We start from the raw sequence: 19,201 nt of genomic DNA on the forward strand, positions 1-19,201 counted from the left end.
TTCAAATTCATAAGTTTGAGCCCCACATCGGGCCTTGTGTTGACAGCTCAGAGCCTAGAGCCCTTTTTGGATTCTTTATCTCCCTCCCTCTCTCTCTCTCTCTCTCTCTCTGCCCCTCCCCTGCTCTCTCTATCTCTCCTTCAAAAATAAACATTTTTAAAAAATTAAAAAAAAATTAAATAATAATATTTAAGTACTCAACTGCAAATGAAGCAGAAAAGGAAGTGAATTGTAGACAACGACCCGGATGCATTTTTTGCTTAACCATTTTCTAGCACAGAAGTTCTCAAAGTGTGTTCTTGGTACCTGCAAATCAGCATCACATTTATTGTTAGAAATGCACATTCTCACGAGGGGTGGGGTCTAGTTCATTCAGCAAGCCCTCCAGGTGCTTCTGTTGCACACTAAAGAAGTACACTAAAGATAGCACATAATAATGACTAGTCTATCAAGTTATGGTCAGGATCAATCAAAAATTAGAGCAGTGCTCTAGAAATTGTGAAGCATCGGTCAACTGTGAGCAATTAGATTAGTGCCTGGGTTAACAACTCTAGAGTGAAAAGTAAACCTAATGCAAAAATGAGTTTACCTGGCACTGTGAGCACTACAAATGTGAAAACATTTTATTCCTGTCTTTCTCTTTATTTTCATTTTCTTTAAGTTACCTTGCGCAAGTTTGCTCTACAGGATTTCTGCTCAGAATTTAAGCAAGTTTGTTTCTGCTGTTCTGTTTCAGTGCACTGTGAGGCCAGTGAATGGAGTCCTTGGAGTCCATGCATGAAGAAAGGAAAAACATGTGGCTTCAAAAGAGGGACTGAAACACGGGTCCGAGAAATAACACAGCATCCATCAGCAAAGGGTAACCTGTGTCCCCCGACCAGTGAGACAAGAAAGTGTACAGTGCAAAGAAAGAAGTGTCAGAAGGGAGAACGAGGTACTATCATACTAACAAAATGTACTTATTTGAAGCCTCATAATTTTATGCAAATTTCACTTTATTTCTTAGGAAACAGTGTTATTGGTCATGTCTAAAACTCCAAAATGTGTACCAACCAAAGCATATGCTCTCTGTAAATTACAGAATATAGATATGCAATTTTTTTAAAAAATGGGAGTCTGGTATCAAAATTATAGAAGTATGTTAATTAAATCTTGATGAAGGAGGCTGCATTAGATATTTAGGCCTTTTTGTTTTGGGTCATTATCTTTCCTATCATCCACCTTCCTTGTGCCTAGAACACGTTTGAGAAGCCTCATAAACACAAGTTCTAACACCATTTGGTACAAGACCATAGTGAAGAGACTCCAGCCATCAACTTACTCCTTTTTTCATTGCCTACCGTCAAAGTAGTACAATTCGGTTGTAAACTTTTCTAGCTAAATGTATTTTAAAGGTTACCTAGTATTTTTTAAACATTTATATTTTTTTAATGTTTATTTATTTATTTTGAGAAAGAGATTGAGAGCAAGCAGGGGAGGGGCAGAGAGAGAGGGAGAGATAGAATCCCAAGCAGGCTCCACACCATCAGCGTGGAATCCGACATGGGGCTCAAACTCATGAACCATGAGATTATGACCTGAGCTGAAATCAAGAGTCGGACACTTAACCGACTGGGCCACCCAGGCACCCCTAAACATTTAAATGAATATATGTTTTAATATTGACTTTACATTTGAACTAAATGACCAAGGCCACATTTTATAAATATAAGCATTAATGAAGTTCGATCCCCAGATTTTTTTTCATGTTATACTAACTTTGTAAACTAAGTTACAGAACTTATTAGATCAATCGTAAATAACTCTGTGTCAGAGCTTATTCTGAAGTCTTATGACTGCCAAGGAGAAATATACCATTTAATATAATGTTTTAGGGTAATTAACTTCCACTTAGAAGATCTGCAGTTTATCTTTAAAATAGAATTTTTTTGCCTTTCTCACTAATGTCCTCGACTCCACTGCTTACAAAGATATTATGTAGCTTTATATATTATTGGTAGTTCTGTTGAGCCAATAAATGATCCTCAGTGAATTGCAGCTTGAAAGGACTTTGGCTGCCTCTGTAGTTGGATTTCCTGTGCTTATTTCATTCATTCATTCCTTCCTTCCTTCCTTCCTTCCTTCATTCATTCAACATGGTTTCAATGAATTATTACTCTGTGGCCAGACACACCACTAAGTCCTGGGAATTCACAACTGAAAGGGGTAGTATACCTATCCTGAAGGTATATGCAGGGTCCAATGGAGGGTTGAGATGTTTAAATAGATAATAGCAATATCATATACAAAAGGGAGATTATAGATATGTGAACAAAATTCAGTGGGAACAGAGAGGAGGTTGTTGTGCAAACTTGAACATTGCTCATTTAAGAAAGATCTTGGGTCACTGGTACTTTGCAAAATGTCTTTCACTATATCAAAAGAGTTGGCCATTATCACGATGTATCCAGCCTGATGTTGCTATTAGTAATCAAGTAATTAATGTGATAAAATTTTTGAAGACATGGATGATTTTAAAGGGAACGTCAAGTTTGTAAATGTGTAAGATATTTTGATTAAAATTAGGTTTAAGGAATGAAAGTTGGCTAGGTCTTTCTGGCATTTGTTACCAATTAATTTAAAACATCTTAAATTTTAAAAGTTGGATTTGGAAATCAAATATTTCATCACTCTACTGTTGGTAAACTCCCATAGCTGTACACTTACTTATGTTTGTTAAATTTTCTTGGAATTTAATGACTTACAGGTGGTCCTTGCTCACATTATACTTTCACAAAGATTCTACATTACTAATCAGTATTCAGTATACTTGACTTTTAAAATAGAAGTAAAGAAAACCTTATCCAATAGAAAAATTAAATTATGATATAATTCTTTTATTTGAGAATGTGGTCTAATATATTTTCCTGGCACTTGATTTAAATATTAACATTGAAAATGTCAGTTTTTAAAACTAGCCACACGTAAGACAAATAAAGCCACAAGAAGTTTAAAATAACCTATGGCATAAGCTTGGCTTAAGTTTCTTCTGGTCCTGGGGTGCCTGAGTGGCTCAGTCAGTGAAGTGTCCAACTCCTGATTTTAGCTCGGGTCATGATCCCATGGCTGGTGAGATCAAGCCCCATGTTGACTCTGTGCTCACAGTGTAGAGCCTGCTTGAGATTCTCTCTCTCCCTCTCTCTGGCCCTCTCCCTCACGCACACCCACTATCTCTCTCAACATAAATAAATAAACATTTTTTTTAAGTTTTCTGGTCCTTTTTCCTCCTTTATGAGCACGATAAGTTACATTTACAAATAGAACTTTATACAACTAGAAAAATTTAGGAGCTTTATCCTTTTTCAGATTTGATAATGCATAGACTACCAAGTGGGAAATATGGATCACATTTATAATTAACTTTCAAATTTAGTTCTACTTTTATTTAATCTCTATTGATCTTTATATATGTCTCAAAAATGTTTTCCCTAGTGGCTCATAAATTTAAGATAGGAAGGATACCACTTCTCCCTTCATTTCTTACTTCCCTAACTTAATAGTTTTCTTAGCTTCTCTTAATGATAACTTAACAAACATTCTATTTGAACATGAAGAAATCAAATAGCAAAGTAATTATGAATCTGGACATGCCACTATATCAAATATCATATCAAAATAATAATGTTACCCAGAGTCTTCTCATTTAAATTCTGAGATATATATTATAAATACTTATGAAGCTATAAGAAGACAATTACAATAAAGTGAAAAAGATTTGACTTCTCCTACCATTGGCTTATAGACTCATAAATAAGATCTTTTATGGTCATGGTTTCAGCATTTCTAGATGAGTAAACTAAAAGATAAGGCTTTTAAAATAAAATTTATCCTAAATGGGTAAGGGGCACTAAGGAATCTACTCCTGAAATCATTGTTGTACCATATGCTAACTAATTTGGATGTAAATTTTTAAAAATAAAATATAAAAAAAACTAAAATAAAATAAAATAAAATAAAATTTAGCCTGAGAATCTTGAATTTAAACTTAAACTCCCTGTCTAAGAGATTCACAAAAGACAGAGGTAGATAACTCATATTTGGAAAAGGTATGGAGCATGTGTTCAGGATTTTTTTCTGCTGTGTTGTAATTGCCAAAGGCAAGGTCCCTGGAGAAGAATGATAAGATCCAGAAATGACTTTTCAAAATGTACACAAAGAAGAAGCTGAATTGAAGGAAGTAGTTTTTAGTAACAGTGAATTCTTCAAGTTGTGAGATGTATTTTAATATATGTTGAAAAAATTGGTTGCAAAATCTTACACACATACACTCCTTTTACTAACATTCTTCTCATACTTAGTCCTAAGAAATGAATCTAAGGATATAAATGTAATTTTTGTAGCCCCCTAAATTTTTATCTGATGTTTGCCTCTTCTAAGATTATTTCCCTTACCTGACATATTGCCTTTTAATCAGTCTTAACTTCTCCCTCAATTCCCAACTTTAATAAGAAGTTATTACCATTGCAATATTTTCTAGCTTGAGCCTATCTCAATGAAATTATATATCTGAAATGTCAGCTATATAAAATATATTTTAAGAGAGTATAAAGGCTAATGTATAGACTAGTTTCACATGAGCATTAAAACCATGTATTGAAATGGAGGGGCGCCTGGGTGGCGCAGTCGGTTGAGCGTCCGACTTCAGCCAGGTCACGATCTCACGGTCCGTGAGTTCGAGCCCCGCGTCGGGCTCTGGGCTGATGGCTCAGAGCCTGGAGCCTGTTTCCAATTCTGTGTCTCCCTCTTTCTCTGTCCCTCCCCCGTTCATGCTCTGTCTCTCTCTGTCCCAAAAATAAATAAACGTTGAAAAAAAAAAAAATTAAAAAAAAAAAAAAAAAAAGAAATGGAAGTAAACAAGGAGGAAATGCATGTTCAACAGTTATCAACTTACATTTATGAATTTTTGATATACTGTTCATCATCATCTTAGATAAGGGGAAGTGAAACAGGACAGGAAATATGTATGTGCCTGTATTTGATGCCAAAGGGTGATACTGTGTGTGTAGGGGCATTGAGAGGTCAGAGGAAGGAGGATCACTAAACATGTTTCTCATTCATTTTTTACATTTCTTTAACTAAAGAGAATTTCCTATAGATATTGGGCTTTAACGAAATTCACAAGAATGAAAGAAATTTAATTGTATGAAGAAGATACTAATTACTTATATGTAGCACATAATCTTGGGATAGAAAGGAGAAAGAGGAACAGAGTCATGGAAGAAATGGGGGAGGGTGTACTTTCTTGATTCAAGAAGAAATAGCATCCTTCCTAGCAGAAAGAGAAAAGAAACTATTAAAATGAAAATATAGGCATACCTCAGAGATCATGTGGGTTTGGTTCCAGACCTCCATAATAAAGCAAATATTACAATAAAATGGGTCAAATTAATTTTTTTGTTTCCCAGTACATATAAAAGTTATGTTCACACTATGCTATAGACTAGTAAGTGTGCAATAGCATTATATCTGAAAAAATAATGTACATACCTTAATTTTAAAATTCTTAATTGCTAAAAAGTGCTAACAATCATCATGAGTGAGTTGTAATCCTTTTGCTAGTGGTGGGTCTTTCTTCAATGTTGATGACGGCTGACTGAGTAGGGTGGTGGTTGCTGAGGATGGAGTGGATGTGGCAATTTCTTAAAATAAGACAACAATGACATTTGCCACATCAATTGACTCTTCCTTTCACAAATGATCTCTCTGTAGCTTGATAGCATTTTACCACAGTAGAATTCATTCAAAATTGGAGTCAGTTCTCTCAAACCCTGTTGCTGTTTTATCAACTAAGTTTATGTAATAATCTAAATCCTCTGCTGTCCTTTCAACCATGTTCACAACATCTTCACTGGAAGTAGATTCCACCTCAAGAAACCACTTTCTTTGCTTATCCATTAGAAGCAATTCCTCATCCAATCAGGTTTTATCATGAGACTGCAACAATTCAGTCACATTTTCAGGCTTCACTTCTCATCTCTAACTATGAAAACCCTATGCCATCGTCTTCCAATAGAAGGCTGGTTAGTCTGCATTGAAAATCTGCCATTTAGTGTAGCCATTTTCATTAACGATCGTAGCTAGATCTTCTGGAGAACTTGCTGCAGCTTCTACATCAGCACTTGCTGCTTCACCTTACACTTTTCTGTTATGGAGACGGCGTCTTTCCTTAAGCCTCATGAAATAACTAACCTGTGGTAGCTTCAAACTTTTCTTCTACAGCTTCTTCATATCTCTCAGCCTTCATAGAATTGGAGAAAATTAGGGCCTTGCTCTGGATTAGGCTTTGGCTTAAGGGAATGTTATGGCTAGTTTGATCTCCTATCCAGACTAATAAAATTTTCTCTATACCAGCAATAAGGCTATGTTGCTTTCTTATTATTCATATGTCCAGTGGAGCAGTATGTTTAATTTCCTTAAAGAACTTTTCCTTTTCATTCAAAACTTGGCTGACTAGTGCAAGAAGCCTAGCTTTCAGTGTATCTCAGCTTTTAAAATGTCTTCCTCACTAAGCTTAACCATATCTGGCTTTTGGTTTCACATGAGAGATGTGGGACTCTTCCTATCACCTGAACAGTTAGAGGCTATCATAGGTTATTAATTGGCCTAATTTCAGTACTGTTGCATCTCAGGGTATAAGGAGACCCAAGAAGAGAGAGAGATGGGGGAAGAACCAGTCAGTGGAACAGTCAGAACACACACATTTATCAATTAGGTTCTCTGTCTTGTGAGGGTGCAGTTTGTGGTACCCCAAAACAATTACAATAGTAACATCAAAGATCACTGAGCACAGATCACCATAACAAACACAAAAATAATTTAAAAGTTTGATATATTGCAGGGGTAAATATGATACAGAGACACAAAGTAGCAAATGCTGTTGGTGCCAATAGACTAGCTGAGTGAAGGATTGCAACTAAACTTCAATTTGTAAAAAAACAAAACTAAAAACAAATAAGCAAACAAACAAAATGCCATATCAGTGAAGCGCAATACAGCAATGTGCAATAAAATGAGGTATCCAGAGTCATTCCCAGGGATTAAATAAGTGTAGGGAATTATTGCATTATTTGAATATATTATATGTCGCCTTATGTGCCTTCTCCAAATTAAAAGCAAAGTTGTAAAAGTCATCTTGGTTTCACATAAAGGAAAAATGTGACATGCTAATCCATAATTGTAATTAACCATTTCTTCAAATACCAGTATTATAAATATGCATTATGTTTTATCATGAGCATGGTATTTAAAATGACAGCAAAGTCAAATTTTAAAAATCAAGCAAATAAAAAATGAGTCTGCTTTGTTCCTAGGCTTGCTTCTCTGTCTTTTAGGTTACTTCTTAAAGTGTTTATAACAACTATTCCAGTATAGTTGAGTTTTCTGCAGGAAGAATTTGTATTAAATATGCATTCAAATTCAAAACAAGACATTTAGCAAAGATTCCCAGAACGATTCATCAGAACTCAACTAGATGCATTCATTAGCTCAAATTTGTAGTGTGCCAGTTGGCTAGAGTATTTAGATGATGTCCTCTCCCCACCTTCACCTCATGGAGGACAACCAGCTGGCCTACATGCTCATCCTGTGTTAGCACTGAAGGATGGGAGTTTTCTGCTCTTTCTCTACACCTAATTAATAGACTAGTCCTTTGAGAGAGGTCAGAAAATATTCAGGAAAATACGGAGCAGAAATGATAACAGCATTAGAGATGGTGATTCTCAACCACACATGATTTTGTTCCCCAGGAGACATTTCTGATTATCACAACTTGGAGGGAAACTCTACAAGCATCTAGCAGGTAGAGGCCAGGGATGTTGTTCTACTACAATAGAGAGGACAGCTGCATGCAGCAAAAATTATCTGCTAATCATACAAGGATGAGAAACCTTGATATAAACCTAACAATCTCTGTTTGTTATCCCTTCTCGGGGCCTATCCAGTCCCTACTGATCCATATTGTTTGTTCAAATTCTGTGGCAGACCAGCTACCATCAATGAAAAACCTCATATGGTGTGACTCTTTGGTGAGAAGGACAAGATAGTGGGACAGAGGGGGAAATTTCATTTCCCAATATAAAGGCAACAATCAATTTTATTAAAAATTAGTATTGTTTGATTTAAAATATTCCAGCACAAAAATATCCAGGTATATTTAAAACTTGCAAGAAAGGTAGTCGATTGAAGTAAATAACACCCTTCACTCTCAGAGAAGTGGTTCTTGGTATAAATGTATGTACCTCCTCTCAAAAGCTAAGCCAATTTTTTCATTTAATGTCCTCACTGGAGAAGCCTGACAGTTGTTTAATCACCACTTACCTTTGTCTTCACCAAAACTAATCATACAGCTATACCCATCTCTTGTCTTTTAACACTCTTCTCCCTATTAGGTGGAGTCATGTGAAATTGTCACTTTGTAGGTCATAAATGGCCAAATATTAGCAGTTTCAGATGGTTCAACCTAACACTTCAAAATTTTATCCTCTGAATTTTGTAAGTACTAAAACCAGACCTAGAGTGTGGTTGTTATAGATCGAAAGATTACAGTTTATATATATCTCAACCCAATTTAAATATTAGGCTTTTAAAAATAGTACAGGTGTACTACTTTTTTTTGAAGGATATAGGCACTACTCATCTCTAAAGATCCCATAAATTCACAGTTCATCTTCAGATGCTTTTCAGTCATGGTCACTCAAGGCCTCTTTCCTTATTTTAATCTGATTATTATTTTTTCTCCTTAGCTATATTACTCAACTTTTATTCCTTTTCTTAATCACCAGTGTCCCATTGAATCCTTGAAGCATCAAATTAGCTTGCAAACTCAATGGATAATGTCATAATTTATTACCCACACAGATAAAAGAAAGTTACAGCTGCTGTGACAGGCCACAACCTTTTTCACTGTTTCTCCTGGTATTGATATTACAATGGCAGGATCTTTGCAATCATTCTCTGCTGCCCAGTTTTGTGGGTCAAAAACCATGCCACAATCCTTTCTATGTATAGTTTACTCCCTTCTATAAAACAGAGTAAAAGGATCACAGGCAACACCTAGAAAGGTGTTGAAAAAAATGAAATGACAGTTACTAGGTTTCTTGCCTCTAACACATTTTTTTAAATTTTTTATTTATTTTTGAGACAGAGACAGAGACATCTGGGAGAGGGGCAGAGAGAGAGGGAGGCACAGAATCTAAAGCAGGCGCCAGGCTCTGAGCTGTCACCACAGAGCCTGACACCCAAACTCATGAACTGCAAGATCATGACCTGAGCTGAAGTCAGCCACTTAACCAACTGAGCCACCCAGGCACCCCAACCTCTAACATATTTTCTAATCCTATTGTATGCTCTTAAACTTCTCAGTGTTAAAGGAAAAGCTCTGTAGGAAATGAGAAGCTTTTTATTTCATGCCTTGCAATCCTAGGCACTATACCATTTTTATCATTCAACCAGAAGTTATAATCTCTTTGTAATGAATGCCAAGTTTCATTCCATTTTTCTGGCTCTCCAGGATATTTGTAACATTATCCACGGTGGTCAGAGTCAGGTGAACATACTTATGGTAGGACATACTCAAGTGTTAGCATGATCTGTGCACTCCCTTCCTTGCTATGGTATAGAATCATTTTTAGGCTTCTCTGCTTTGTTGGTATATACCTTAGCATCCCTATTCTAAAAAAGTCTTTATGATAAATTATCCTTGTAAATGCCTGTATTTTCTGATACGTCTTTTTTGTGATGTTTATAAATAACTAATGCTTTTCAACCCATTAGTGTGTGTCACGTGGCACACGCTAGTCAGAATAGAGTAGTAGTTGTACTATACAAAAGCATTCTTCAGTCCCTAAGCAAGCAAATGATCTTGCCTGTGCATGAGGGTTTCAGTTACTTTTGCTGCCTAACAAATAACCCCAAAATGTAGAGGCTTAAAACAACAACCATTTATTTAACAATAAATGTGAGTGGGCAATTCAGGCCTAGATTCACTATGCACTTCTGGCTGGGCTCCCTCACATGGTTGGCTGGCTAGAGGAGTCAGGAAATTGTGCTTGGTTTCTATCATAAATAAGATGGAGAAGGGGATCTATAGGGTTCCACGAGGGAGAGTATGAGGAGTTCCTTTTGAGGCTCGGCTGGAACTAGTGTGATTTCACTTTCACCATATGCTGTCGGCCTATCAAGCTAGTCATAAGGTCAGTCCTGATTTAAGAGTTGAAGAAATAGATTTCACCTGTTGGTGGGAGAAGCTGCAAAATTACTTTTCAAGGTGGCTTGCGTATACAAGATTGGGTGGAGAGCTGTAACCATTTTTGCCATCTGCCACGAGGTCTTTCTCTTGGTTGCAGTTAGATGAGTGTGATTGCCCATTCATTCAACTTTTTTTTTTATACTTTCTAAGGTACTGTTTCTTCTTTTGTAAAAACACACTCAATAGTTAATACAGGAGATGTTGTATAGGAGACTATTTCCATTGTTCTTTCCAATTTGTATGTAATGAGAGGAATAGGAAGAATAAATAAAAATCCAGGCCAAGATACCCTCATATTCAACAAATATTTATTAAAAAACACTGGCTATGTGTCAGGCTGAGGATATAGTACTGAACAAGAAAGGCAAAAGTCCCTGCCATCATGGATATCTTATTCTAGATGTTGGCATCATGATTTATGCCATTCCACAAGGTAGTGATTGCCTTGATCACCTCACTCCTAGCATAGAACTGTGTTAAGTTTTCATCTTTGCAGTTTCCTCCATCAGCAGCTGTAGTCTTCACTGGAGTTTGCTAACACAGTCACAGACATTTCGTTTATGCTGGCAAAAATGAAATATCTTTGACTACTTTTGTTTTGGTCTCAAGGCGAATATATGTATTTCTTCTGTGACCACCATGTTGATGTGCTAATCTGTGTTTGTAAGACAGCTAAGCAGGGTTAAAGATACAGCTTGTGGCTATGGAACAGAGCTGAGTTAACGGGCCCTTTGGAGAAATGACCCCAAGACCTTGGCTTCATTTGCAGCCTGTTCTAGCCAACTGAGATCCCTGCCAATTAGGAGGGTTCCCTAGAGAGAGACTCGGAGAGCATCAGCATAAATTTAAATTCTGGACCCCCAAGTACAGTTTCCAAAAGAGCTTTCTTGTCCTTTGCTAATTACAAAGTAAACATTTCTCCAGCAAAAAGACACTTCCCCCTTTCATGCTTCTGTCCTCCTTCCCACCTCCCTAACACAGTCACTCCTTGAAACTGCTGGTGTTGCTGAAACCTCTTTGGCAGAGAAGACACCCCACATTTGAAGGCACAAAAGAATTATTCTTTCCATAGATCATTATCTTGTCCTCTTTTTATCTACTCCAGCAACTTCGTCATGGAAGCATTATAGGCTAACTTTGTAGATTGTTGTAGCCTGGGAAGAAAGGAGTCAGGCCTCCCAAGAGGTGTGACCAGGCAAATACAACCAGATTACAATTAAATTCTGTGACATCATTGAAACAGAAACATTCTCAAACTTGTTTACATTAAAACTATATCATTTTTAGCATCATGAATGGAAATGCACCACTCAAACAGTGTAATCTTTATACATTGCTGTCAAACCAGACCCCAAATAGAATGAGGTATAATTTTTAATGATGGACAAATCCAAGCATAAAGTGTCTGGCACCAGTGGGCTATTATTATTAACATGTACAAAATGAGTGTGAATTGTAAAGTCATCAAAACCTCTTAATCCACTATGTTTCTGCTCCCTTCTATATCTATTGATTGCTTTCCTTCTTTTCTTTCTTTCTTTCTTTCTTTCTTTCTTTCTTTTTCTTTCTTTTTTAAATTTTTGTTTGTTTTTGAGAGAGAGAGAGAGAGAGAGAGAGAGAATGAAAGCAGGGGAGAGGGCAGAGAGAGAGGGAGACACAAAATCTGAAACAGGCTCCAGTCTCTGAACTGTCAGCACAGAGCTCAATGCAGGGCCCAAACCCACGAACCATGAGATCATGACCTGAGCCAAAGTTTTAGTTAAAAATGTAAAAAATCCAACATTTTAGTTAAAAATGACAGATTTCAAATTAACTTAAGCAATAAGAAAGCTACTGGCTTAGGCACAGTTTGCTCTAAGGGCTCAAACAATATCATTTGCTCTTTCTCATCATTTCAATTCATCCTGCTTCTGTTTCTCTTTGTTAATTGGCGTTGCTCTCTTCTGCTGCAGAACCTCTCTCTATTCAAGAGAAAAGCTGACTCTGGGCAGCCCTAGTTCTATATCCATGTTGTTCTCAATCCAAAAGGATAGTGCGCTCTCCCTTCTAGTATTTATTCATCCATTCTCATTAAAGGACTCAAAGTGACCCTGCTTGGGTCACATGTCTATCCCTTTGAACCAATCACTGGCAGGGGAACTAGAGTCTTATGATTGGTCTGCCAATTGGTTGCATGCCCACCCTTGAAGCCAAGGGACATGTGGACTATTCTGAGTGGTAGTTCTACATAGATATAAGGATGCTTGGCTGACAAAATGTTACAAATTACCTCCTTCAAAAAAAGAAATTCAAAATATTAAAATTGAGAGGTTTGTACACTTCTGTAGGGTAGTCCTTGTCCAATATTATTCATGAAGAAAAAAAATTTAAGTGAGGAAGAGTAACCTAAGTTCTACTCTCTCTGTTTTAGACTAGAGAGGCATGTCCAGCATAATACTGATAATAATTTAACTTAACTAATTTGTTTTCTGCTTTCTCTGGTTTGCTGGAAACATTTTTATGTGAGTAAAGTGGCCCTGAAATGAATAGAAAAAGAATCCACAACTCCTACAAGTGGTTTCTGGGATGGATTTGTGCAAGCTAAAGTGAAGACGTGTCCAATTCTAGCTGCTGAGTGTTCTGTGTGAAATGTACCAGTGTGGGTAATGACCTTTTGCTTGATTATGCACCAGGTCACTGGAACTTTAAAATTAACTCAAACCTAATTACTGAACTCTTGTGTTTATACTGTGTATACAACACCCGGTCATAACTCTAGCCTCTGTGAGCCGAGACGGCCATAATTGAGAAATATGCCTTGTAAAGGGTTGTTTTGTTTATTTGTTGTTTCTACTGAAAAAGCCTGCTTTTCTTATTTGTGCAAAGGATCAGATTTAAGAAAGAGTTTCTGAACAGAGTCCAGTTACATTTAATATCTTCATGCAAGACATGTACATTTCTAGATAAGATATTCTTTTTATTTTTGCATTACATAAAATTTAATGTCTAGAAGTATAATGCTACTTATTTCTCACTGATATTTAGAATAATACCACATTTTAGGGAATATAAACATAACTAATCACACACTTGGGAAATATGAATAATTGCTAATTTCAAAAATTAGACATACAGTATATGCATACTTAAGATCAACAGTTAATATCTAATTAATTGCAATCTTATAATCCTAATTGACAGAAATAATAACCTAGTTTTCCATAATGTAATTAGCATAATGCCATTTTGATAGCTAATTATTTATGGAATATGTACATATGATAGTGAAGTACCCCTCAGAATAATAAATACATACTATAAACATCTGATGTGATGTATATCATATCCAACCAACACCAAAATCATAAAGGGATTTGGTTTCTTTCAAATTTGGTTTATTTAAATAGCTAAAACACAGTTTACTAAAGTATTTCATGGGCAAACCTCTGGTGGATTTACACTTGTTCAATTTGTCATTTTGCTTTGAATTGTGTAGGAAAAGGGAGTTTTTCTATTTAATTTCTCTGCCTCAGCCCTTTGGCTTCTGACCATGTTTGATGCCCTTAATGCCTCCGCTCCTGCCTTATCATCCTTTCCTCCCATCCCCTGCAGCCTTGCTCAATTTTCCAAGAATTGTCTCCTTGTGGAATCGTTCTTTTCATGTTCACAGTCTTCAAAATATGTTGAATATTTGCAATGTCAGCTTGGTGAAGTCAAAAAGTACTAAAATAGCTAGAAAGGCAAAACCATCTCAGTTCCACTCTGAATTTGCTGTTTATTTTAAGGGTTTTTGTTTCATTTTCACAAAAGCATTTGATTTTTAATATCAATAACGGTATACATTCTACATTATGTATAAGATACAATAATGGCATATATACCAATGTACCATAATGGTGTAATGGATAGTAAAATTTGTCCCCTTTTACTTTTATTACCATAATTAAAATCTCTATAATGTCAGTGAACTTGTGCACTCACTTTCCATCAAAGGTAGAAGGGGTGAGATATATCATAGTATTTAAAATACAGGCTGAGGGGCGCCTGGGTGGCTCAGTTGGTTAAGCATCTGATGTCATCTTAGGTCATGATCTCACGGTTCATGGGTTCAAGCCCCACATTGGGCTTCACCCCACCAGTGTGGAGCCTGCTTGGGATTCTCCGTCTTCCTCTCTCTCAGCCAACTCTCTCTCTCAAAAACAAACAAACTTTAAAAAAATTAATATATAAACAAAATAAAACACAGGTTCTGAAACCAGAGTACCTATTTTCAAATTTCAGTTGTGTTTTTAACTAACTCTATAACTTTAATTATTTAGCCTTCGTATACCCCATTTTCCTCATCTGAAAAATTGGGATGATAACAGTAACCATATCTCAGATTTATAGCGAGGAGCTAATGAGTGTGTATAAAACTCTGAGACTTGTATCTGGCACATGATAAGCACTTCATAATTGTGAGCTCTCATATAAAATGGAGTCCCAAACATTGGATGGATAAATCAGAAGATGCGCACATTTTAAATATAAATTTAAATTTTACTCCCCAGATTATTTTTTCAAAAAGGTTTTAACAGTTCACATTTGCAGTATATCAGGCATGCTTATTTTTATTATCCTTGCCAGAACTGGATGATGTTAGTCCTTTAAACTCTTGCCAATCTGATGGATTAACAATGATATCCTATTGTTTATTATAGGCATTTTTCTGACTAAGAATAAGGCTAATCACATGGTTATTAGTTATTTGCATTTCTACAGAACACCTATTTACATGTTTTGCCCATGTTTCTGTTGAGTGATTTCTGAATCATTTGTGGGAACTCTTTGTATAATAGGGATATCAACCTTTTGTCACGTATATAGCAAATATTTCTCTTACTCTGTTATTTATTTGACTATAGTGTGTTTTCTTATCTTTTAAATAATGATAACTTTTCCTTCTAGGTTGCTGACTTTTTTAAAAATTTGTTAGATACTGTAATCTTAAATGTGTGAGTGTTTATTCAATAAACATTTGTTGGGCAGCATTTGTGTATTAGACAGTACTGGATACACTACTAGTGTAATATATTCGTGTATACATACATATAAGCTATCTTGCCCCATGTCCCTCATAAACTCACTTTTGCCTCTGGTGGTGTAATTAAAAAGATGTGTGTGTTAGGACTAATCTTACTCCTCTTGTATAATAGTAGTACCATGCGAAACACCAGAATAAGAAAGTCAAAAGACACCTTAGAGATAAATGGTTCATCCTTTTTTGGCAATAAATGACACCAAGACCTAAAGAGATTAAGTAACTTTGCCCAAGTGGCTTTGTCACAAGGCTGGTAATGACAGAAGGGGAATGAGAATCCCAGTACATTGCACTTTTCACTATATCATTCTGCTTTACCGACACAATATTTTCTGTTGTATTATTACTTCCACTAACAACTGTGTTGATGTTAGTAATTCAATTTGTGGAACTATACAGATATTTAATAGTGTGCACTAACTTCACGTGCTTTCTCCTTTTTTGAATCACTTCTTATCAGCTCTATTTTTAAACAGCAAAATCATCCATCTACTTGAACTATCCTTAGTTCCTACAATGGAAAGAGAGTCTCCCCTCAATTAGTTAGGTCTTTCTCAGTAAGTTTTTTCTCATTGCCTGAAGTGAATTAGGGCCAGATATTCTGTAAAGTACATTTGAGTGTTAAGCTGAATCCTCCCTGGAAATGTAGTCTGGGAAGGGTCACTAAAAGGAACCAAATAAAAAAGTAATGAAGAGGCATATAATAGATATCTCATAGGGAGAAGAGTGGCCTTTTTGATGCGTGTTTTACCAAGTCTTGTTTTGCTCCTGGTAATAGATTGCTGGACTATTTATAGATGCTTGCAAGGTGAGAAGATTGGATTAGAAAAGTAGTTTTCAGATGGGATGTAGTAACAGAACCCTCTGCTTTATTGAAATCTTATGCACATCCCCATATATAAAATAGATAAAAAATACAAGTGCTTGTTGTTAGTGAGATCTGGAGAAATTGGAACCTTTGTGCACTGTTAGTAAAAAATGTAAAATGGAAGAGCCACTATGGAAAACAGCATGCTGGTTCTGCAGAAAATTAAGAATAGACTTACCATATGATCCACCAATTCCACATCTAGATATATATCCAAAATAATTGAAAATAGGGTCTCAAAGATATATTGGTACACCCATGTTTATAGCAACATTGTTAACAATAGCCAAAAGATAGAAGCAACCCAAGTGTCCATCAACAGATCAATGGATAAACAAAATGTAGTGTATACATATACAATAGAATGTTATTCCGCCTTAAAAGGAAGAAAATACTCCAGGGAATGAAAGGGTGGTTCAACATCTGCAAATTAAATAATGCAATGTACAGCATTAGCAAGATGAAGGATAAAAATCATATGATCATCTCAATAGATGCAGAAAAAGCATTTTATAAAATTCAAAATCCATTTATGATAAAACTCTCAACAAAGTGAGCATAGAGGGAACATACGTCGACATAATTAAGGCCATATGTGACAAACCCACAGTTAACATCAAACTCAACAGAAAAGATGGAAGCTTTTCCTCTAAGATCAGAAGCAAGACAAGGATGCCCACTCTCCCCACTTTTATTTGTCATAGAACTGGAAGTCCTTGCCAGAGCAGATAGGCAATAAAAAGAAATTAAAAAACATCTAAATTGGAAAGGAAGATGTAAAACTGTCAGTATTTGTGGATGACATGATTTTATATGTAGAAAACCTTAATGACTGCACCAAAAAACCTGTTAGAACTAATATGTGAATTCAGGAAAGTAGCAGAGTACAAAATCAGTATACAAAATTTAGTTGCAACTCTATATGCCAACAATGAGCTATCAGAAAAAGAAATTTAAAAATAATCCCATTATAATTGCATCACAAAGAACAAAATACCTAGGAATAGATTTAACCAAGGAAGTGAAAGACCTGTCCACTGAAAACTATAAGTTATTGATGAAAGAAATTGAAGAAGACAAAGAAATGGAAAGATATTTCATTCTCATAGATTGGAAGAATTAATGTTATTAAAATGTCCATATTATGAAAAGCAATCTATACATTCAGTGAAGTCCTTATCAAAATTCCAATGACATTTTTCATAGAAATAGAACAAACTATCCTAAAATTTGTATGGAACCACAAAATACACTGGCTAGCCAAAACAATCTTGAGAAAGAACAAATATGGAGGCATCATGCTCCCTGATTACAAACTATATTACAAAAGTAATCAAGAGTATGGTATTGGTATAAAAACAGATGCACAGATCAATGAAACAGAATAGAGAATCCAGCAATAAACCCACACACAAAAATGGTCAATTAATTTATAACAAAGGAGGCAAGAACATACAGTGAAGAAAAGATGGTCTCATCAATTAAATGGTGTTGGGAAAACTGAACAGCTACATACAAAAGAATGACACCATACACAAAAATTAACTCAAAATGGATTAAAGACTTGAATGTAACACCTGAAACTCTTAGAAGAAAACATAGTTGGTAAGATACTTGACATAAGTCATGCCAAGAAAATTTTGTATCTGACTCCAAGAGCAAAGACAACAAAAGCAAAAATAAACAAGTGTGATTACATCAAACTAAAAAGCTTCTGCATAGTAAAGGAAACTGTCAACCTAAAAGACAATCATTGGGGCACCTGGGTGGCTCAGTCAATTAAGCATCCAACTTTGGCTCAGGTCATGATCTTGCAGTCTGTGGGGTTCAAGCCCCATGTAGGGCTCTGTGTTGACAGCTCAGAGCCTGGAGCCTGCTTTGGACTCTGTGTCTCCCCTTCTGTTTGCACCTCCCCTGCTCACACTCTGTCTCTCTCTCTCTCTCTCTCTCAAAAATAAATAAACATTAATTTTTTTAAATAAGTATAAATAAAAGACAATCATCTACTGAAAGGGAGAAAATACTTTCAAATCCTATATGTGATAGGTAGTTAATATCCAAAATGTATAAGGAACTCATACAACTCAATATATAAAGAACTCATACAACCCCAATTCAGGGGATCTGAATAGACATTTTTCCAAAGCAGATATATATATGGCCAAGAGGACATGAAAAGATGCTCAGCATCGCTGATCATCAGGGAAATGCAAATCAAAACCACAATGAGATGTTATAGTGACACCTATTAGAATGGCCAATACCAAAATAACAAGAAATAATGTATTGACAAGGATATGAATAAAAGGGGATCCTCATCCACTGTTGGTGGGAGTGTAAAATGATATAGCCACTATGGAAAATCGCATGGATGTTCCTCAAAAAGTTAAAAATAGGACTACCATATGATCCAGCAGTTCGACTTCTGGGTATTTATCTGAAGGAAATGAAAACACTAACTTGAAAAGATATATACAGCCCCATGTTTATTGCAGCATTATTTACCACACACACACACACACACACACACACACACACACACACACAGTGGAATACTACTCAGCCATAAAAAAGAATGAAATCATGACATTTGCAGCAACATCGATGATGGATGAAACTTGAGGGTATTATGCTAAGTGAAATAGGTCAGACAGAGAAAGGCAAATACCATATGATTTCATTTATATGTGGATTCTAAAAAGAAGCTAACCAAACCAAACAAAAATCATAGATACAGAGAACAGAATGGTAGTTGCCAGAGGGAGTGGTTAGAGGAGTAGGCAAAACAAGTGAAAGGGGTTAAAAAGTACAAAATCTCAGTTTTAGAATAAATAAGTCATGGGGATATAATGTACAGCATGATAGCTACAATAATATTATAGAACATACTTGAGAGTAAATCCAATAAATCAACTTTGTATGGTGACAGATGGTAACTAGGCTTGTTGTGGTGATCATTTCACAATATATACAAATAACAAATCGTTAT

The 19,201-nt window shown here is 35.8% G+C and overlaps 1 protein-coding gene across 1 annotated transcript in view; it reads left to right on the plus strand.

The window, feature by feature from the left end:
• RSPO3 (R-spondin 3) overlaps nt 1–19,201 on the plus strand; it is an 85,748-nt gene that overhangs the window by 38,868 nt on the left and 27,679 nt on the right. The window contains exon 4 of the mRNA XM_042937405.1: nt 737–934. Coding sequence (XP_042793339.1) covers nt 737–934 — 198 coding nt within the window. The remainder of the gene's footprint in view (nt 1–736; nt 935–19,201) is intronic.

The sequence above is a fragment of the Panthera leo genome, chromosome B2 (assembly GCF_018350215.1).
Source record: "Panthera leo isolate Ple1 chromosome B2, P.leo_Ple1_pat1.1, whole genome shotgun sequence".
Classification (NCBI taxonomy): Eukaryota; Metazoa; Chordata; class Mammalia; order Carnivora; family Felidae; genus Panthera; species Panthera leo.